Source organism: Taeniopygia guttata, chromosome 13, assembly GCF_048771995.1.
Source record: "Taeniopygia guttata chromosome 13, bTaeGut7.mat, whole genome shotgun sequence".
In the NCBI taxonomy this organism is placed as follows: domain Eukaryota; kingdom Metazoa; phylum Chordata; class Aves; order Passeriformes; family Estrildidae; genus Taeniopygia; species Taeniopygia guttata.
The window spans coordinates 16,661,223-16,683,060 of NC_133038.1; the positions used below are offsets into that span (position 1 = coordinate 16,661,223).

A 21,838-nucleotide genomic window follows, 5' to 3' on the forward strand; every position below is an offset into this window, starting at 1 on the left:
CTTTGTGCCGTGGTTCAGCTGGAGTGCCTGGGCCATGTTCCTGAGGGCTCCCATCTCTGCCCTGCCCTCAGCAAGGGAGCTCTGTTGGTGCTTTGTGCTGGGAGGCACACGATGTGATGTGCTGCTGGTGCTCCCCTTGCCATCTCAGCGAGGCTGCTGGACAGAAACCTGGCCTGAATTTGTTCATCTGCAGGCAGTTTTGCAAGACTGTAATACCAATCCTGCTCCCTCAGACCATCCCTAGGTGAAAACAAGGATTAGCTTATTGCTATTGCTTATTCTTAGAGATAATTGGTGTTTTTGTATCAGCACTGGGGTGGCAGCAGGACCAGTGCCTGTCCCTTGTGCTGGCACTGTTGAGGGACCTCAAATCTTGTGTCCAGTTCTGAGCTCTCATGGCAAGAAAACATGGAGGGGCTGGAGCGTGTCTGGGAAGGGAACAGAGCTGGGAAGTGACTGGACAGTGCTGTGAGGAGCAGCTGGGAAAGGGGCTCAGCCTGGAGAAAAGGAGGCCAGGGGGAACCTTCTCCAGGAGGCTGGAGCCAAGTTGGGGTCGGGCTCTGCTCCCAGAAACAAGGGACAAGACAAAAGGAAATGGCCTACAAGCTCTGCCAGGGCAGGCTCAGGGTGGGCAGCAGCAGGAATTTCCCCATGGATAGGGTGGTCAGCCCTTGGGAGGGGCTGCCCAGGGAGGTTTGGAGTCCCCATCCCCAGAGGTGTCCTGGATAGGGCTGGAGGTGGCACTGAGTGCTCTGGGAACAGCTTGACCTTGATGGTCTTGGAAGTCTCTTCCAACCTCAGTGATTCCGGAATTCAGCTTCCAGCTGGCTGCAAAGCCAGAGGCTGATGTTGGGCTGTGGAGCTCTGGGATGTCTGTGCTCTCTCCTGGAGCAGCAGATCAGAGCTCAGATGAGGCTCCCGTGGATTTGTTGGAGTGGCACAGGACGGGCAGCGTGGGCTCGGTGCGGGATGTGAGAGCACAGCGCAGCGCTGCCAGCAGCAGGAGGCATTACTGAAATGTGCTCCTCTCGCTGCTTCCCTGGAGCTGTCACTGTGACTGTGGGAGCTGAGCAGCAGTGCAAACTTCTCGGAGTCTGACCCTTTGCTCCTTCCCTAGTATCTGATTTTGTTTGACAAAAAGGATTATTAAGAAAAAAATCAGCCCCTCCACTCTGCACAAGGGAATTTGTGGCCTTCCTAGTCCAGCCTTGCTGCTGCCTGGCTGCTGTACGTGCTGTTTCCCAAAGATACCCTCAAATCCCAGCAAACATTCCCTGTGCAGATGGGGTCACCATGACCACCCTTCTGCTTCACAGGCTGCAAGGGTTGTTTCTGGACATTGTTGTGTCCACAGAGCACTCAGTGTGGAAATCCTCGGCTGCCCTCGACGTGGGTCTGTCTGTAAGGAGATGTCAGCCTGTGCAGGTGCTCTCCAGGAGCTCCAGAGGCCCCTGTTGCACATGTTGGCTCCTCCTGCCTACCTGGGACCGAAGCAAAGTGCTAATTGTTGTGCAGATGTCATCTGCCAGGCAGGCAGGAGGCTGGAGGCTTGAAAGAGGCTGTGCTGTCATTTGCTAGCAGCCTCCTCAGTACACGTGAGCTCTATTTTTATTGGGAGTGTGCGTTTGCTTTCAGCCACTGCTTTGTTGAATTCTTCTTTTTTTTTTTTCCCTTCTTTTTATTTCTAGGCTTGCAGATAAAGTTTGAGGGATACATCTATTTTTCATTATTCCAGTTTTGCTGCTTGTTTTATAACTGAAAAAAAACCTCAACCAAGCCCAAAAACCTGCTTCCTGTGTAAAAAGCAGCAGTTCATTCTGAGATGAGAAGGAATTGTGTGTTGTGGTCACACTGGGCTGAGGTCATGACTGTGGGACTGTCCAGAAGGGCACAAGGATCAAGATCTTCTGGGAGCAGAGGGAGTTTGAGGCTGTGCATTGTGCTCTGGGTGTGCCAGCTCAGGAGCCTGGGTGGGTGTTGGTTGTAACCTGGTTTTGCTTGGCCCTGTCCCAGGAGAGAAATGGAGGCTCTGGCCACCAGTTGGCTTATGAAAATAGGGTGCTTTTCTTCTACTCCAGCTGTGGTTTAGTAAGGGCTTGTGGGTCCTTGAGGTAGTTCTTTGACCCTTTAGAAAAGAAGAGGCACTGAAGGAGGAAAGGGGAGGTGATGCTTTCCTGCACTGTGAGTTAAGCAGGGGAACTCATTGCTCAGGGATGCTGTGGGTGTCAGAAATCCAGATCTGTTCCAAAACCAATTAATGAGAAAAAGGCAGTTGATGTGGTAGAGGTGGCTCAGAGGTAGAGGCTGTTGTTCAGGAAGACCCTGCTCAGGAGTTTCTGGAGGATGCAGAAGTAGATCAGGTGCACTGTTCCCTCTGCTCCCTGCTCCTGTCCACCATGACCAGTGGGGTGGGGGGGGTTGCTTTTTCTTTTTCTGGCAAAAACCAAGCAGGGAGAGGAAGAAGCAGCAAAGTGGAGAGACAAGGTACCAGTGAAAGGGTGGAAGGAGAGGAGGCTTCCCTCCGTGTCCCTGAAGGCTTCTGGGGGCAGAGGCTCTTTGGTGCTGGGAGCTGGTGTTGGGTGCTGCTGTGAGCAGCTTTTCTGCTTTGTTGGACACAAAGTGGTTGCTTCAGGGAAGGAGAACTCTGCTATCTGATGTGCCATCCTGATGGACAGCAAAGCAAGATATTTCGGACTGCGTGTAGGGGAGGAACTTCTTTAAAACCTGGACAGGAGTAGGAGCAGACTTGATGGAGGGATGAGTAATGAAGGAGTGTTTGAACGGAACTAATCAGTCCTATCTTCTTTCAAAAGACCTCATTTAGTTTAATTTAGCAGCATGTAAATTTAGAGGCAATCAAAGGAAATACTTGTGCAGGCTGTGTGCTGGCAGGCTGCTGCACTCCCGAGCCCAGCAGCGAGCTGGGGGCTGTCGGTGGATCCCGAGCCGTGTGTGAGGCACTGGGGCACACGTGTGTGTGCTGACACGCAGGGTGGGCACACAGCTCCGTGCCCGGGCACTGGCACCTGTGACAGCAGAGCCCCTCATTCTCCCCTCTTTTGTTCAGCAGGAGCTCTGTGGTCCATCAGGGTGGCTCTGTGCCATGGCTCTCCTCCCTGGTCCCCCCTGAGCTCCTGGCCCGTGGCTGGGCTGAGCCTCTGCTCTAAGCAGCAGGGAAAGCCTTGTGCTGTAGGAACCACCAAGGAAACCTTGCTGACCTCTGCAAAATGTTGTTTTCCCCAAGAAAAACCTGCATATGGATTAGATGAACCCCTGATCCTTGGACAGCTGGTCGTTTTGTTTAATTTGAATTAATGCAGCTACTTCTATGCTTAAAATGAGGCACAGGCATAAAAAGCCTTCATGGGATTGCAGTGCTTTTTATTTTTCCCTGTAGCTGTCATCCATTGCACTGACACAGTGATTTTAAACAAGTCTGGCAGGTCTGCACATATTTTCCAGGAAGGATATTATCCCCTGTGGGGTCAGTATAAGTTGCTTGGCATTACCTGTCACAAAGCCCATTAGCAGTGAGCCCCCCAAGAGCTCTGTGTGCTCACACCTCGAGGTGTTGTGCTTCCTGCCGTGTCACACCCCTGATCCCACGCTGCGTTGCAAAGTGTTGTGTAAAGAGTCCTGAAACCTGTGAAAATGAAAAAAAACCACCGTGGGGTTTGTTTTGCTTTTCATTTCAGGCTGGTGGCAATGTCTCCTTGGGCCGGGCTCCTCTCCACCACTGCCAGAGTCAGCCTGCTGCTGCTGCTGGGGTCTGTGCTCTTCTCCTGCTCCAGCCACAGAGTGCCCGTAAGTTTTGGCTGCTCCAGCTTGATTTCAGACTGATAAAACATGGATGCTTTTTGCCTTTAAGGAAATGCCGATTATTCTTTAGGAAACCTCTTTCTCCTGCTTGAATTATGAAAACAAACTAGAAAGGGTTCTACTGATTTCTGTGTAAATGAAGAATCGCTTGGATGGTGCTGCCCATTTTTGCTGGAAATGCTAATGAAAATGGGGTGTTGCAAAGCAAGTGTGGCCAGGCAGTGACAGCAACACTTAAATGAACCAAGTCACATCCTTTTATCCTTACTGAGCATTTAAAGCCCAGCACTTTCCCTGAGCAGAGCTGGTAAACATCAGCTGTCTCCATTATGTGTTTGAACAGATCCAGCACTGGGAGGCCTGGTGGTAAATTTACAATAGCCTGTATCACTAACTCCCTCCTGGATAATCACAGAGCTGTGGAAATCAGCTGAGTAATAACTGCTCCACTCACTCCATTTTAGTCCTGTTGAGTCTTGGCTCAATGTTAACATTGATTTTCATCTGCAGAACCTGGGCTTTTATGGCTGTGATTGTTCCTGAGCTTTAAGCATTTGTTATAATTTGAACAATTCCAAGCTCGTGATGCACTCAGCAAAAGCAGGAGTTAAGATCCGGTTTCTCGTGCATTTCTGAAATTGCAGTCCTTTTCCACAGCTGAAATAAAAACATTCTATAGGTTTGTCAGCCATCTCTGTGTGTTACCACAATCACAGAATCGTGGAATTGTCTGGGTTGGGAGAGACCTTTGTGATCATTGAGTACAACTTTTAACCCAGCTCTGCCAAGGTCACCACCAACCCACGTCCCCAAGTGCCACATCCACACTGTCATTGCTACTGTGTGTGTTTTGCTCAGGTTGACATTTCTGTTGCTCAGAAAGACAAGGCTGGAAATGGATATTTATATGCAGAGCATCCAAATTCTGACAGAAAATGTGCATGCATTTTTTCCCAAAGAGTGGAAGAACTGAAGGCAGAATGTGTCCCAGAATTTCCAGTTAACCTCTGAATTTACTTACATTTTTCCCTGTGAAAACATCCTAAGGATTAAGATCCAAACACTTCGTGAAGTGAGCTGTAACTCTATCCTAATTGCAAACAATTAGGACTAATCATTCCCTGTAGGGTGGTTATCTCAAATTCTTCAGTAGTGACTGAATTGGTGATCTCAGAAGCTGAAAATATTCCCTTCAGCAGACACTGAGCTGTGGGGATGATGAGCCTGGAGCAGTTAATCTGTTCCTGTTGGAACCAGAACAGCCCAGACCCAGAAGTCAATGCCTGGTGTGAGAGTAGAGGTCATTTCTGTGCACTCTGCAGAGTTTTCTGTGACTCCCACCAGCTCCCTAGGGAGGTTTTCCATTGAACACAAAGGTTTCTTTCACAGCAAGGATTTTTTCCCCTGCTGTTCTCCCCTGTTCTTCCCTTGGTGTAACGTGGAACCGCTCGTGCTGGCTGCTGTCCCACACCTCTGCCAGCCTCATGCTGCACTTGCCATGGAGGTGGTGATTAAATCCGTGCCTCATTGTTTTAAAAGACTTGGAGAACACTGGGAGCGGGTGGAGAAGAGGATCCTCACATTTGTATCATATGGGCAACTCGGTGTGTTTTTTTTCCCGTGTCCTATTTTGGAAACAGCTGAACTATTTTAGCTGAAATCTTCTCCAAGCCTGAAATAAATGCATTTAAGGAAAAAAAAAAAAAAACCAACAAAAAAACAAACCAACAAAACCCAACACAACCAAAAAACCACAAAACCCCAAAAAACCCCAAACCCCAAATCAACCAACAAGCCTTGAGGCATTCCACTCCTGTGGAAAATTTCAGCTGAAAAAGTTAAAAGTTTGACATATTTTTAGGCAGGGGAAAATGGGGTCTTACAATGTTACACAACCCTAATAATATCCAGGGCTCCTGCCTCTGACTGAAATACAGGTGAGGCTCTGTGAGAGCTGGTTTGAAACATGCAACCTGCTCTAGAATAGGAAATAAGCTGCATTGCTTTGTTCAGCACAAATGTCATGCTAGTTATGCATGTTTAACCTTTAATATACTTTAAATCTAAATTTAACCATGTGGAAAAAATCTCGGATGTCAAAAAAAAAAAATCTGCTGGCGAGGGAAAAATTTTTGTATTCTCAGCCAGCACTAAATTACCCAGATGCAATTGCTAATGAGCTGAATCTCTTCTCTCCAAAAGGAGTTTGCCCTTACAGAAATAGAAGAGAGCGACATGAAAGATGACAGTGGGAAGGAGCTGGGGACAGAGGATGACGCTGATCCCGAAGACCTGGAAGTGTTTTACCCCACGGATCAGTGGCAAGCCCTGCGTCCAGGTAACTGCTGCTGGCTAATTATAGCTGCCTCTGGAAGCACCTGCCAGCTCTGACAGGAGCCTTGCAGACGCTCCAAGTGCTGCTTGTTCCCATGACAATGTGTGCTTTTGCTGTGTTCACATAAAGAGAAGGACGTGGTGACCCAGTGCAGGGACTGGAGGCCGTGGGCAAAGCATCCAAGGAGGTCACTGGAGCAGGAGGAGTGGGCTGCCAGCCCCTTTTGGGGGGGGCTGTCTCTGTCCCTGGCTCCACAGCTGTTGGAATCTGTGGTATTGATGATCCTCAGATTGTAGAAAGTCTCTGTCTTTCAGCCCCACTGCCAAAGCAGAAGCCATAATTGGTCTGTGCTGTTTCAAGGTTGTTTATTCTGTTTATCTCTAACATGTTCTGCTGCCCTGCCGCAGCTCTGTCCTGCAGGGCAGCGTGTGGGGCTCTGCCCTCAGTGGGATGGTACAAACATTAAATACCACAAACTACCTGTGCTGGATTTACAATAACGTGCCAATATCTGTCACCTACGTTGGACAGTGTGTCCCCAGCCTGAACCAACAGAAAAATGCCAACACCACAGTGAAACATGGAGGGCATGAAGAAGGAGAAAAAGGACAAGGCACACCCAATTTCCTCCATCTTGTCCCCTTTGGACCCCTTATCTAGAATCCTAAAATTTTACTTTTGCACCCGTGCCACACTTAATTATTACTTATATCAAACACTCAGAGCTGGTAATTCATCCTGTAAGATTGAAAACTCTTTTCCATGGACAGAGATCACAGACAGTGTCTCTGGGGGCTCTGTCCAGGGGGGTTCCTGACCCCTGCCAGGGTCCCAGGCCCTCCAGGGCAGCCAGAGGGAAGCTCTGGATTCCCACAACAGCCTGCTCTCTCTTCATTTGTCAGGGGCCAGGTTTTATAACATTTGCTGGCACGTGGATTCCCGGGTCTGTTGTGCTTCGGTGTGGAGTTGCTCAGTGGCAAACTGATTAGGAGCTGTCACTGGAGCACTGCACAGCTTTTTAACAATGGGTTTTCTGTTCCTTGGCTGTTTGAAAGCTAGCTTATATTTCCATCTGTGCAAACCACAAAAAACCTCTTCCCATTCTTTGGGTTGGTGTCTTTCATTAGACATGCCCGGGACTCTGTGGTGAGAGGAGCCCAGCAGAGCAGCTTGGCCTCCACGTGCCGGGAAGGCTCTGGAGGGACCAAACCCATTCAAACACACACAGATGCACGTGTGCATACATATTTCAACAATTAGCCTGTCTCTGGGGTCCTGAACGAGCTGTTTAATCCACTTGTGCTTTGGTGTCCTCATGTATATGCAGGTGTAATACCTTCCCACCTCACAAGGGTGAACTAAGTAGTAATTAATTTTTATAAAGTTCTCTGAATTTAAGAGCTTTATCCTATGCTCAGTATTATCATTGGGTGAATAAGTATGGGTTCCATTTGTCTTGAGATTTCTGCCAGATATAGCAGAATGACTTTTCCAAATGTAAATCTTTGTATAACATAAATGGCTACAAAAGCCCCTGTGTTCCACAGAGCTGCAGTATATACTTATATTCCATTTCTGTACCATTATGTATGGAAGGCGTGTGGTGTCCCTGCTCATTATTCAGCCTGGCAGATCCCCACCAGGTTTGTTGGAGCAGAACATGTACATACTTGCAATCATTAGAAACCTCATTGCAGGGTTTGTTCACAAGCACCTTCTCCACTGCTCGGGTGCCTTATTCTGCTTCATTTTGGTAGTTATTCCATGTTGGGCACATGCAGTGAAGGGCTTCTGGAAGTGGGGGGCTTGTCAGTATTCACAGAGGAGAGTAATTTTGGTTACTCTTGTAAAGACTTAAATGGTGTGCTGCCTCATGCTCTGACTGCTACAGATCCCAGCACTGGGGACGTGGCACAGAGAGGAGCCTGCCTCGGTCTCCTGCTGCCAGCCTGGGTTTCTGTCTCCTGGGGGTTCCTGGAGTGAAATGGCTGTGGGGACTGGCACTCCCACCTCCAGCACGTGTCAGCCAAGGCTGGGGACCCTGCTGCCAGCACGAGCCATCCCTGGAGCCTCTGGCCCACACTGCCCCAGTGTGAGCACAGCTCTGGCTGGGCAGGGAGCTGACCTGGCACGGGGGAAGCTGCTGCTGTGGCTGCTCAGGGATGCAGCTTTTGGTCCTGCAGCAGAGCCACGCACCTTGGCAGCGTGTCTCATCCACTGCTTCTGCATCTTGCCATGTTTTCCATGTGGTTGCACTCCCTGGCAGCTGAGCAAAGCCTGGCTGGGCCAGGCTCAGAGTTTGCCTTCTGCTGCCCATCTCTCCAGGACACTCCCACGCCCTCTCCCGTTGTATCCCCTCGGCAAACTAGGCCAGTCTCCCTGGGGGAAGCAAATGTTTGAATTTAGAATCTGGATCTACAGTTCTGAACACTGGGAGGGAGCTTGGAGCTGCGCTTCGCCCATCTCACTCCTGTTCCAACTTGTTCCTGTTCTGAGCTCACGCAGGATTTTTGTGCTTCTCTGCAATGGTGCAGCAGCTCATCTTTTATAGATGTATTCCCAGTTTTCCTCTGCTGAGTTTCCAGTTCCCTGTTGCTAATTGCATCAATCCACATTTCCACTGGGACTGCAGGAGTGTCATCAACCTGTAACCTGTCAAATCCACCCCAAATTCGATTGTTATTGTGTCTGTAACGCTTTGGGCGCTTGCTCCTCGCTGTCTACAGTGTGAGCTGGATTTTGATCAAGTGCTTCCTTGCACTTTGAGCACACTTCAAGCTGCTGGAGGTAGCTGGATGCAAACACAGAGAGACAGTTGCCCTAAGAGCTGTGCTGCCTGTAATCTGGAAGCCAGATCAGCTGTCTCTTCTGCCAGGCAGCCGGAGCTGACGGCTCTGGAAAGGTTGGTGAAGCTTCCCAAAGCCCTTTAACACTTCCTTAGGCATTGCTTCTTTCTCACTTGGCACTAAATAATGCACCAGGTGCAGGGCTTAGACTGAAAGGAGATGTGTGCCTCGGAGAGGCTTCCAGCACCTCTGCTATTGGACTTTTGGGCATCATCTGTGGGGCTTTTCCTTCTGTCCATGGCTGGAGTCCACAAGAACCTGGAGGTTTTTTGGGGTTTAGTGAGTGGGATTGCTGTGTTCTCTGAATGAAGGTTCACACCCCTGCTCAGACTCCTCATGGTCAGGTAACAGAATTTGTTTGGAGCTGTGCTTCCTCTGCTGTCTTTTTTTTTTGTTCAGAATACACTTTCTCCAGGTTATAGTACCCTTGGAAGCTGGAACATCCTTTTACTTTTGTTATTTGGGCACCAAATTTCCCAATACTTTGTTTAGCATTCCTGATGATGATTGGAAGTTGGATTGCTCTGACCATCTTGTTGTATCACTGAGCAGCAGATTTTCCACCCAGCATTAGGGTGGGAAATTTTCCACCCAGCAGTGGCTCCTCTGGGAAGATTTTGCTGTGAAGATTCAGAAAAAGGATACAAGAGGCAGGGGTTTAATTGGGAAAGGAAAAGGGTGTTAATCACCCCCCCCCCCACCCCCCAGCAGTGATGAGGGGAGAGCTGGGGCTGCACAGGGCCTCTGCTCTGCCCATCCCCATGGCAGCAGCACTTTGCTGCTCCCTAATGTGGCAGAAACCCTCTGGCAGCTTTTCCAGCTGACAGTTGGGAGTTAATGAGTCCATTTTCCAATCCAGATGGACAAGTGAGAACCTCCTCTGCCCAAAATATCAAAATATTTACAGATTGCTGTGCAGACAGGCAGCAGTGGGGCAGGGAGGCTGCCTTTGCTGCAGAGCAGCTCCCTGCAGACTGCAGGGATGGAGCAGAGCCTGGCACTGTGACTGGCATGGTGAGTGTGGATCTCTCTGGGGTTTGGATGGATGTCTCAGGGCAGAGCAGAGAGCTTAGCTGGCCTGCACCTTGGCTGTGGTTAAAGCTCTGCCTTGCAGAGCTGAACCTGCAGTGACTCCCCAGTGTTTGTGCTGCCCAGAGTAATTTTCTGAAGTGCCCGATTATTTCACAGTTAAAAACCAAGGAGTCATAGCTGCTGCTGCTGATCAGGCTGCCAGAGTGAAGCTGATGTGAACATGCTGTTGGTGCTGCTTCTGCAAAGATGAAACCACCTCATGTTCAGCAGGGAGCCACTGATACATCGCTTGGCATTTAAATATCCATGGCTGCAGCTCTCAGGGATCCTCAGGCTATCTTTGCTGCTCCTGCTTGTCACAGGTCTTCTCCCGTCTCATTTGCTGCTCAAAGAAGGTTTTACACCTGTGGAAGCACAGTTCTCCAGGCAGCCACGTCGGGGAGGTGTTTTCAGAGGCTGCTTTGAAGGATTGCTGTGGAAAGAACAGGATGAGGATGGGCAGAACTCGGCCCAGTTTCATTGGCAGTCTTGTCTTCCTGGAGATTTCGGTGGCCAAGTGAGGCAGCCCTGCTTGAAGCTGAGAAGAGGTTCTTGAAGCAGGGGGAGGAAGGAGGCAGGAGGGATCTGTGCCAGGCCTGTCCCACAGCCCATAGTGGGGATGTGTTGCTGCTGAGGGTCCCCTCACACCTTGTCTGGGGGACCTTGCTCCTGCTGCTTGCTGGGATGTCCTGAGCTGCAGCAGCTCTTGCTAATTGCTTTGCTGAATTAATTAATCACTGTCCAAACCATTGGCTTCTCGCTGACCCAGACCTAACTCAGACAGCGGTGGGCAGGTCTCTGAAATACTTATGGCAGCATGGTCAAGAGAGGGCTGTGAAATACAGAGTGAAACCACCAGGGTATGCTCGTTTTTGCAAAGTTTGACTTGTCTAATCCAGGAAATAGGAGCCTCATCAGATCAGCGTAGATTTGCATATAGAGGGAAGGCAAATGGAATTTTAAAAACCTCATCTATACTAGATGAAATACTTCTTCTCCAGGTTTCTTTATAAAATGACTTTTTAGTGATGTTCAGAGGGGAGAAATCTCAAATCTGGGGTTGTTACAATCTTGTCTGGCCAGCAACAGGAGAGCTGGAGGATGATTCCAGCAGGTAGGAAAGGCCAGGCTGACTTGAGAGCAAATGTTCAGTGCTTGGCAGCTGAGTTATGGTCCCTGGTAGCTCTCCCTCTGCTTGTTTTCAGTCTGACCTCTTGCATAGGAGGCTTTTCATCTCCTAAATGTATCTTGTGCCTGTCCTTTTTATTGCCAGCTGCCTTCATGGGCTCCTCTCTCAGCTTCCTACCCTCGTGGGCCTTCCTTTGCCTCTCATCTTCACATCAAAGGATGCACAGTGTCCCTAACACTGGCTGGTGCCTAATTCCAAGTCCTTGGCAGAAGTGCCAGGGCTGAAGCTTGAGGTGCTGCTCCTGCCTTGTGTGTGGGGCAGTGCCAGGCAGCTGTGGCACAGCAAACACATCCTCCACGCCCTGGTCCTGCTCTGGGTAAGGGGGATAGTGGTGTTTCCCTGTGTGCTCTGGTGGAAGGACAGGACTGGGGCTCAGGAGATGCTGGGACAGTGAGCAGACAGGGGTTCCCAGCCCCCTGCTCCAGCAGGAGGATGTGTCTGAAGCTGCCAGCTCTGGGCAGGGAGACACAGCACGAGTGTCCCACCCTGTGCTTGGTTTCAGCATTTCTGTAATGAATTGGGAGCCAGTTTTTGCCCCCAAATGCAGGTGAAACTTCTCTCATTTCTAGAAGTGGCAGTGTCCTGGCAGCACTGTGTGGTGAGAAAAAGCCCTATATTGCTTTGCTCAGTTTTAGGAGTAAGGTGGGCTTGGGGTGGGTTTTTGGTGTGTCAGGTCAGTCCTGTTCCTTACTGGCCATGATGTTACTGGTTTCATTAAACAAACTGGTTACAAAAGACTTTTGCAGTGATGCTCCTTCTGCAAAAAACTAACTGTGCTTCTGAGCTGCCAGAATAAAAGTCTGAGCTGCTCGAACATGCAGCCACGGGCTAGGGATGTGGGGCACTGCCAAAACAAGGGTGCAGTGCTGTGTTTTCACCAGCCAAGCCATGACTCCTGCTAGTGGTTAGTGGAATTCTGAGCCTTCCAGGTGGTCTGGAGTGGTCATAAACCAGGGGATGAGGTGCTGAGAGTCAAGCAGTGGCTTTACAGCAACAGGAGGGGGTTAAGCTGCAGCTTTCAGAATAATTTCAAACTTCACTTTAATGATGCTCAGGCTGCTGGTGGTGTAATAGCAGTAGACACCAGCAGTGGGAATCATTCCTGAGGTTAAATGTACATTGTTTGGTTGGGGAAAAGTGCTTTGCAAGAAGAGAGAGTGTTTCCCAGAGAAGACATCTCTCATTCCTTGCTTTTATCTCCTCCCTGCCAAGCCAGGGATGCTGAGAGCCTGTGAGCTGCTGAGAGGTGCTGAAATGTGTGCTGGGTGATGAGGAATGCCTTGCTCTGGTTTTTATGTGCAAGCAGGCTGGATTTCCTGCAATAGCTCCAATAACCTTTGCGTGGCTGTTTGGAAGGATGAACCTCATTAAAGAAGAGGTATTTAATAACAGGCCTATTTTTATCTCTGTCTTTATCTAACAGTCTGCACATTTATTTCAAGCTTGTAACAGTGCTTTGGAAGAAAAATGTTTTCCCTTCTTTAAAATGTTTTGGCAGTGTCTCCAGCCTCGGTTATCTTGAATTCCTGTTTGGCTATCATCCCTCCTCCTTCCAAAGCCAGCAAGGCACACCAGGCCCACAGCTCCAACATTTCCTTGGGAAATGGGAAATTCTATGGGCAGATGGTTTCAAAACGTGGGACTTGGGTCCCAGGGTCACTGAAACAGTTCTGAAGGTTTGATCAAACATAATCATAGCAACTCCCTCAGGCTTCAGGTGTGTGATCTTGGGTGGGACAAGCACTGCAGGCATTGCAGTGTTTGCTGCAGGATGTGATTGACCACACGCCCTGGGAGAGGCTGGCAGCTCTGGGAGTCAGGCATTCCTGCAGAGATTTTTTTTTCCTAGATTTGTCAACTTTCTTCTGTAGTCTCATAAATTAAACCCTGACCTGTAGGTATCTTGCAGACATTGTGTTTTCAGACCACTTTCCTGTATTTGCTGTCAGTTGCTGGTGGTGATGGAGGCAGCCCCCCCAGCCCTGAGGGGATGCACCTTCTTTCCAGCTCCTTCCACATCATCCCTTTGGCATTGCTGGCTCTGTACTCAGACCCTGCCCTGGCTGAAGGTTTGCTGCAGCACAAGTGCCTGAGCCTGTGGCCAGGATGAGCATTTCTGAGCCCTTTTCCCAGGACACATGTGGCCATATGCTCCAGGAGATGCTGGATTTGGGCCTTGGGATATGTGTGGCAGTTATTACAAAAGGATTTGGCTCTAGGGGCTAATCCCTGGTTTTTCCTTGCTGTTCAGTCTGGATCATGTACATCCCTTAACCACAGCTCTGCAGCATTATCTTTTTTCCATAATTAAGGAGTATTTTCCATGGTTTTGCTCAGGCCCTTCCTCCATGCAGTTTTCCCCCGTGGGCTAAGGCCTGACTTACTGAAACTTCCACAGAACTGATTCTGAGTGGACAAGGACAAGGTCAGAGGGTTTTCAGGCAGTCAGCACAGTCAGATGGCTCCTGTGAGGAATATTTCACTTGCTCCTTCACAGTTCTTGCCTGCAAATTGTCCTCTTGCTCAGATGGGGCTCCAGCTTTTTTTTTTTTTTTTCCCTAATTTTTCTTTCCTAAGTTATTCAATTTTCCATACATTTATTTATAGGGTCACACAAGCAACAGGTCTGCTTTTTCCACAGATCCTTCCAGAGCCACGTGCTGTGCCTGCTCCATTCTGGTGCAAAAGCACCTTGCTCCTCTGAGGAAAACTCAGAATATCCATCCAGCTGTCTTGACTGAGCGAGGCATTTTCTCTGAACCCTGCCCTCTATTCATTTCAGAATCTGCAGGGAATTTGGGACATAAATTAAAAAGCTATTTGATGCTGCTTGAGGTCTAGAAACTGGTTTTGCATTTGTTCTTACTTGAACGTACACTGAGACAAATGGCTCTGCTTTACTGAAGCTGCTTCCTTTAGCATCCTGAGGAAACTCCCCAGTTAAAAAATAAATATGGCTCTGTTTTTCCAGCCCTGCTTTACCAGCAAAAGCTGGGGAACAAAATGTAATCTCCTTGAGTCTGTCCTGATGTTTGGTAGAACTAATTCCCATTTATTGGAAGAACTCTTCCACGCTTGATTCACGTTTAATTTTTTATTATGTGTTTACATTTTGGAAGGAGTAAGAGTGGTGGTGTTGGAAATTCTAATGAGGGACAACATTTCTGATTCAAAAGACTCAGGCTCCTCTCTCCTGATTGTTCTGCCTGCTCCTTAAGACTGCAGGAAGTTTTGCTTGGGTCATTCACTTGCAACAGGATGTTATCTGAATACAGAATTAATGTATGCAGCCTGTCACTTGGAATTGCTGCTGTTCTGCTGCTGGAGAGCTCCCGGGGCTGCAGAGTCCTTGCAAGCAGCAAGAACAGGAATGTGCCTGTGATCCTGCAAAGCCAGAGGAGGAACAGGGAGCTGCAAGTCTCCCCCATCACTGCAGGGTGTGAATAAATAGATCTAATCAACAATTTACATGTTAGCCCCAAACCAGGTTTTATTTTTAGGATGTGTCATTCAGCCCAAGCGAAACCTCCGCATCTCGGGCGGGTGGTGTTTCTAAAAGCACCTCTGAGTGATCACCGAGGATTTTAAGCTGCATTTGCATTTTGATAGAATCTGCTGCTTTCCTTATCTGAAACAAAGCCCACCTGATCTCCATTAATTACACTATCATTTCACCTGCTAACCAGGGTACTACTAATTACAGTTATCTCTCTGTTCTTCACCAGATATACACAAAAAATTGTTATCCCTGGCTGTATCTGGATTAGCTGGGGCTGTGAGGAGGTTGCACATGGTGATGGGTTTTACAGGTGGAGTGAAGGTATTTATAGACTGTCTGAGGGAATGCTGGAGGAGTGGCTGCTGTCCCACTGGCTGTGCTGCCATTCCAGGACACCTCCACGGCAAAACATACAGAAAACACTGCTTAAACATAGAAAAATCTGGTTACTGCAGGGTAACTGGGGCAGGCCAGCTCCACAAGAGAGGTGGTGGAGTCCTGGGGGTCCTGGGACATCCCAGACCCCCCTGAACACAGGCCTAGGGCTGGAGGAGACACTGCTTGAGCGGGGTTGATCCCAGAGGTGTTTCCAGCCTCAGCTCTCAGGGACTGTCTGGCAGTGCCTTTTTTAAGACAGAAAAATCTCATGGTGGCTTCACAGAGAGCTGCAAGCCCTGGTGGTGGTGCTGGCTGCTCCCCCACTAACATCAGCTGCAGTCCGAGTGGGGCAAGCACAGAAAGGTCTTCTCTGAAAAGAGGCAGCAGGAAATGTCTGAGCTGCTGGGGATTTGTGGGTCCAGAGGGCTGGAGCAGGAGCCAGAGGCTGCAGGGAAGGTGCCCCATGAGGGCAGAGCCTTTGCTGGAAGAGAAGTCAAGGGGCTTTCACTTGACTCCTGTTTCATCATCCTTCCACACCATAATCTCTTCAGATGCTCTCTAAACCTTTGGATTGCTTTCTGAAGGGGAAAGGACTGTCCTGGAGGAGGAGCAGAGCCAGGCTGCTGAGGATAGCTGGTAGCTGTCAGCTGGCAAGAGAGGAGGACATGGAGGCTCCTGCAGCCCACACTGTGGTCAGAGGTGTGAACACTGCATGAGGAGATGCACACACTCTCCTCCATCCACTGAGAGTGTTCTCAGGCCAAGCCCACCTGCACTGCCTGTTTGCACTGTTTGCTATACTTGATAAACTGATATATGTGAGTTTAGGGGTTTTGTTGCCTTTTCTTATTCTGAAGAGAACTAAAGATGGTTCACATGATTTCTTTTGTGCTTCTGCAGTGCAGGTGATGTAGGCAGGGATGGAACAATGGCATCTTTATACTTGTCAAGCCTCCATCCACACCCGAGGAGCTGCCTGAAGCTCAAAGGTGATTTTCTTGCAGGCTTAGGACACTACACCAGCAGGGAGAACAAGAAGCTCAGTGAAGACCTTGCTCCAGAAAATCTGTATCCATGGTCCAAAAGCTAAATATGGAACCATGTAAGTGCACACTGCAGTGGTAGAGGAGCTGGGAACGCTGAATGGGGAGGTTTTCTGCCCTTCTGGCATGAGGAACCAGGGGTCCTCTGGTTATCCATGAGGCTCTCTGGTTCTCTGTGGTCCTCCATGAGGACCTCTAGTTCTCCATAAGGATCTCTGGTTCTCCGTGGTTCTCCATGAGGACCTCTGACTCTCCATGAGGATCCCTGGTTCTCTGTGGTTCTCCATGAGGATCTCTGATTCTCCATGAGGATCTCTGGTTCTCTGTGGTTCTCCATGAGGACCTCTGATTCTCCATAAGGATCTCTGGTTCTCCGTGGTTCTCCATGAGGACCTCTAGTTCTCCATAAGGATCTCTGGTTCTCCATGGTTCTCCATGAGGACCTCTGGTTCTCCATAAGGATCTCTGGTTCTCTGTGGTCCTCCATGAGGACCTCTGATTCTCCATGAGGATCTCTGGTTCTCTGTGGTTCTCCATGAGGACCTCTGACTCTCCATGAGGATCCCTGGTTCTCTGTGGCTCTCCACAAGGAAGTGCTGATGCCCTGCCCAGAGCTTGCTGTGACAGCAGGCAGCAGTTTCAGGTGGGGCTGCTCTGCTGGCAGGACCACGGTGTTCCCAGCAGGGCAGGGCAGGGATGCTCCTGTCCCAGCAGGTCACTGGGCATGCAGGTGTCACCCTACAGCAGCTGCTCTCCTCTGCACTGCTCCCAGGGACAAAACTCCTGTCCTGCTGCGTGGCAGGGAGCCCTGCAGGGCCAGCACGGAGGGGACAGGCTGGGCAGCACCTGGGCAGCACTGGTTGAATCATTTCTGCCTGTTCCTGCCACGGAAGCTGTGTGCTGGCTGGAGATGTGTGTGTTTGGGGAGGGCTGGCCCAACCATTAGCTTGTCAGGGTTTGCAGCACTGGCAGCTGGGGAGAAAACTGTTATTAAGTGTAACGTGGCACCTTGGAGACGGAAGCATGGGGAGACAATAAATACAGCCTTCCATAATGCCATTTTATGGTGTCACTCTTCAGAATTTATTAAGACTTAGTTGCAGCCATGCCTGCAGCCTCCTGTGCTGCAATCAGTAAATTGTGTTCATTATCTCCAGCACTTGCTCTGACCTGCTGTGTTTTACCTTTGTAAAACACAAGGGGACACTGGAGATGTGGGGACACACATGGGGAGACACTGGAGGTGTGGGGACACCCCAGCTGCTTTCTGCAGCCGTTTCCCTGGTGCAAATCCAGCTTTTCTGGGGTTTCTGGGACACCCCAGGCAGTGCTTGGCTGCGTGGATGGACCCCAAGTGTGACGTGGTGCTTGAAGAGAGCACTGAGGGACTGAGGACCTGCCAAAATTACCACAGTTCCACGGGGAACAGGGAAGGAGCTGGGTGAGGAGGGATACCATGGGCACCTTGGAGCACACTGGCACATTTGTCACTCCACTGTGGGACCACTCCAGCAGTCTTGGATGTGCTGAAGATGCTGGAAGTGGAAAAGGGTTCACAGGAGCTCCCTGAACTGCAGACAGGGAGATGCTACAGCCCTGTTTGGTGTCCTCTTGCACCAGGTGTTTTCAAATGAAAACACAAATGAAACTGTTCTCCTTTCTCCCACTTTTTTGTCAGGACAAATCCCAGCAGCACGTTTGTGTACCTTCATCCTTATCCCCAGAATTTAGGTCCAGGATGGAGGAAAACAAGTTCAAGCCCAACCTCCTGATAATTTATTGTGTTCCTTGTGCTTAAGGGCAAAATTTAAGTTGCCAAAAGCAGATGTTTGCATGCTCTTTTTTTAGCTCTCAAAGTACTTTCTGTGTGCTTGATTGATGGACGTCCCTGTTACATTAATAGCTGGGCTTTGCAGAAAGCTGTTATTACCAGGAGAGTCTGGTGTGGGTTTCAGTTTTTCTTCTTGCATTGAAAATCCATTATTAATGTCTTTCTGAGGGAAAAAAAAAAAAAAAAAAAGGTTTCAATTCAGGCATTTTGCTTTGTTTTCTCAGGCTTCTTCTCAACTGTCTTCACTGAGGTGCTTTTAAAATCAATATTACAAGTGTTCTTTATATTTTACTGGGTGGTTGAGGGTTTCTGCATCTTGCTATTGATTTCTGATTGTACTGAAGGACATGTAGGTGCACACAAGTTGCTCTGTGATGGATAACTTCATATGTGTCTTTCTAATCATCACTGAATTGCCTTCTGCATGTTCCCTGTTGCTGGATGCTGCTGCTGAGCTTGGAAGGCACCAGGAGAGCTCTGAGTGCAAACCTGAGACACCAATCTTGTGGGTTCATTTAATTTGGGTTGGGTTTTCAATCAGAAACAGGGGTCACATGAGGCTTGTGGAGTCTCCTCTTTTGTGTTGTCTTTGCAGAGTTCTTCTGCCCTGGCTTCTCAGGCAGCTTCATGTTCTGTGCTGTAGGAGCTTAACAAGTCACTGTCCTGGCTTTGTGTGGGGTCATAATGCACCTTCAGCTCCAAGCACTGACCTTGGCCCTTGGGCAGCTCTGCTGGCTGATCTCAGCATTTCAGAGGTGCAGAGTCATTGGATCCTAGAATGGTTTGGGTTGGAAGTGACCCTTAAATCTCATCCCATTCCACCCCTGCCTTGGGAGGGACACCTTCCACTGTCCCAGGCTGCTCCAGCCCCAATGTCCAAGCTGGCCTGGGACACTGCCAGGGATCCAGGGGCAGCCACAGCTGCTCAGGGCACCTGTGCCAGGGCTGCCCACCCTCGCAGGGAACAATTCCTAATTCCCAATATCCCATCCAGCCCTGCCCTCTGGCACTGGGAAGCCATTCCCTGTTTCCTGGCACTCCAGGCCCCTGTAAAAATCCAAATCTTAATGAAGTGATACAGAAGCCCAGACTGCTGTAAAGTTGGATTTGCAGACAGAGGCTTTTGGAGCACATCAGCACTGATGGCACACTCTGTATGAGAGCTTGTTGGCACCAAAGGAGCCTGTGAGGAGTGACAGGACTATGGCCAGCATGGGTGCTCCAAAATGCTTCCACGGCTCCAGGTGGGCTGTAGCAGGGGAAGAGCTCTGTGTGTGTGGGCACAGTCCTTGCCAGCCCTGCCTGCCCTGGCACAGGGGCTGTGGCTGTGCCAGCAGGCAATCTGGAGAGGGCTGGCTGCACACAAACCTCTGCTGGCTGGGCTGGGCTGTTTGCTCCTCAGGCTCCTCCTGGACAGGCTCCTGCACCTTCAGACACGGAGGCTACACCTGCTGCTGAGGAATTGGTTGTTGCAGTTTGTCTGTCCGTGCTGGGGGCCAGGACAAACGCTGGCACAGGAGCCGGTCCCATGTCCCCGGGAGCAGCAGGGCTCGGTGGTGGCAGCGCTGGCAGGGGACACGGCAGCCCAGCCCAGCCCAGCCCAGCCCAGCCCAGCCCAGCCCTGCCCAGCCCAGCCCAGCCCAGCCCAGCCCAGCCCAGCCCAGCCCTGCCTGGCAGCCCAGCCCAGCCCTGCCTGGCCCAGCCCAGCCCAGCCCAGCCCAGCCCAGCCCAGCCCAGCCCAGCCCTGCCTGGCCCAGCAGAACCGGGAAGGGACAGGGCTGGCGTGCATAACAATGGGCAGGCTCTGACCTTGCCGCTGGAACTCACTTAGCAATTCTGTTGATGTTCTGGAAACGAAAATATAATTCAGGCCACCTTCTCCTCCAAGCTGACCCTGAGAATCTGGGAGAAGAGCTACTGAATAATTAAGGGCTTTTTTTCCCCCCTTTTTGCTGGAGTTCCTGCTCAGTGTTGCACTGTGCTCTCAAGTGTCATTAGTTCCCTTGAACTTACTGCTCCGAGTGTACTTAGCATTAATATAATTACGTAAATTGCAGTCTCATTAATCACCGGGGGCTGCGGCACATCCCTGTGGTGCTGTTTTGTGGGTGGCTTGGCTGGTGGGAACCCCCTGGCCAGGGGTGGAGGCTGTGGCTGGAGCACTCCCCTCTGCTCCTGTGCCTGGTTTGGTTGAGCTTTGTGTGATCCCTGCAGGATCTGGAGCGTTTGCCAGCTCTGCCGTGATTGCAGGGAGCAGCCTTGCTGCTGCAGAGGAGAAAAGGGAAAGGTGGGTTTGTCCCGAGGGGTTTGGCTGGACCACATCCCTGCTGCTGTCACTGTGCTTTGGGTCTCTGGGGTCCCAAAATGCAGAGCCCAGCCTCGTGGCTTTGCAGTGAACAGCCCAAGCTCTTGCGCAGGGTCTGCTGCAGGGCTGTTTGATGATGCTGTGCCTCTGTCTCTGTGGCAGGGCTCTCAGGCTTCCTGGCAATGTAAATTCTCCTGGCTGCATGCTAAAATTACACTGAGTTATTGATTTATCTTTGAGAGGATTTCCTTCCCAAGGGACATTTCTGGCTCTTGTAGTGATTTGGTTCTTCTGCAAGTGCAGAATCCGTGGCAGAGCAGAGCCACCCTCCTGCCCTCGAGCCTGCAGCTCAGGGTTGTGCTCCCTCAGGCTTCCTCTGCAAGCTGATTTCTGTTCCAAGGCTGGGACAAGGTTACATGGCTGTTATTTCTGTGTAACAACTACAAATAAAAGGGCATTTTCAACTTTCCACTGCAGAAGCTGTAAGTGTGGGACAAGCCTTTGTGCCGTGGCATCAGCATTATCTTGGGCATGTCTCAAACCCAGCCCCAATACACTGGGCTCCTGGGACCACTTTAGTTCTTCAGACTGGGGTATGATGGGATGAGGAGCATGCTAACACTTCTCTCCTAAAGCTGCAGAGTACAGCCTCTCTTTTCTTTGCTGTTGACTCACCATGAGCATCTCTAAAAACCAGGCCAGGCAAGTTTCTGCTGGTGGTCCCAAGGAAACCAAGCCAGTTCTCTTCTGCTGTCACCAGTTTTCTCCCCTTGGCCCTGAAATCCCACCCCACTGGCTGTGGCTTGGCTGGTGTGCACCATCAGTAGAAGGACCTGACCCTTCAGGACGTGGCAAATGTTTCAGCTACTCTGTGGCTGGAAAATGCCCAGCTCTGTGTCCTTGGGTGCCCATTCGAAGCACGTCCCTGGGGGTTCCTGTGTCTAACCCCACAGTGGATTTGGCACCGATCTCAGCTGCACACTGATAAAATGTGAGGCTGCTCGTGCATGTGGTGTTATAAAACAGCATCCACCAATTAGGCCCAGGGAGAACGTCAATTTATTTTCCTGTGAACCAAGTGTGGCACAGCTCCTTCTTTTCCCAGTGATCTATCTGTGAGATAAAACACATCTTTAGTGTCTATCTTAAATACTGCAGTGTTGACAAGTTCTCTTGACAGAAATTAGGCTAATGTCCCTTACGACTGCGTTAGCTGTAGAAACAAGGCTTTAAATTGAAGCTTTGCAAAGCGCTATTCCAGCGCGCTCTCCAAGGCATCTCCTTATTCCAGCTTTTATTACCCAAATTTGTTCTCACTGTGCCTTGGCAGGGGCTGGCAGGCGGCTCTCTCCATCCATGCAGCTCGTCTGGCAGCTGGGGGTGGCTTCCCAGCCCTCCCCTGGAAGATAGTTTCCTTTTTTGCTCCTTTACCCTCCTCAAGTTGAGCACTTTTAGCCTTCAAGTCCTCGTTTCAAACCACAGATTAACCATGGCCATTTTAAACCTCCTGATTCTCACACTG

The 21,838-nt window shown here is 50.0% G+C and overlaps 1 protein-coding gene across 6 annotated transcripts in view; it reads left to right on the forward strand.

Annotated features, from left to right (window-relative positions):
• SIL1 (SIL1 nucleotide exchange factor) overlaps positions 1 to 21,838 on the forward strand; it is a 98,257-nt gene that overhangs the window by 17,835 nt on the left and 58,584 nt on the right. For all 6 annotated transcript variants that reach the window (XM_030283959.4, XM_030283955.4, XM_030283954.4 and 3 more), the window contains 2 exons: positions 3,696 to 3,804; positions 6,022 to 6,157. In XM_030283959.4, the coding sequence (XP_030139819.4) occupies positions 3,706 to 3,804; positions 6,022 to 6,157 (235 nt within the window). In that variant the 5' untranslated portion in view covers positions 3,696 to 3,705. The remainder of the gene's footprint in view (positions 1 to 3,695; positions 3,805 to 6,021; positions 6,158 to 21,838) is intronic.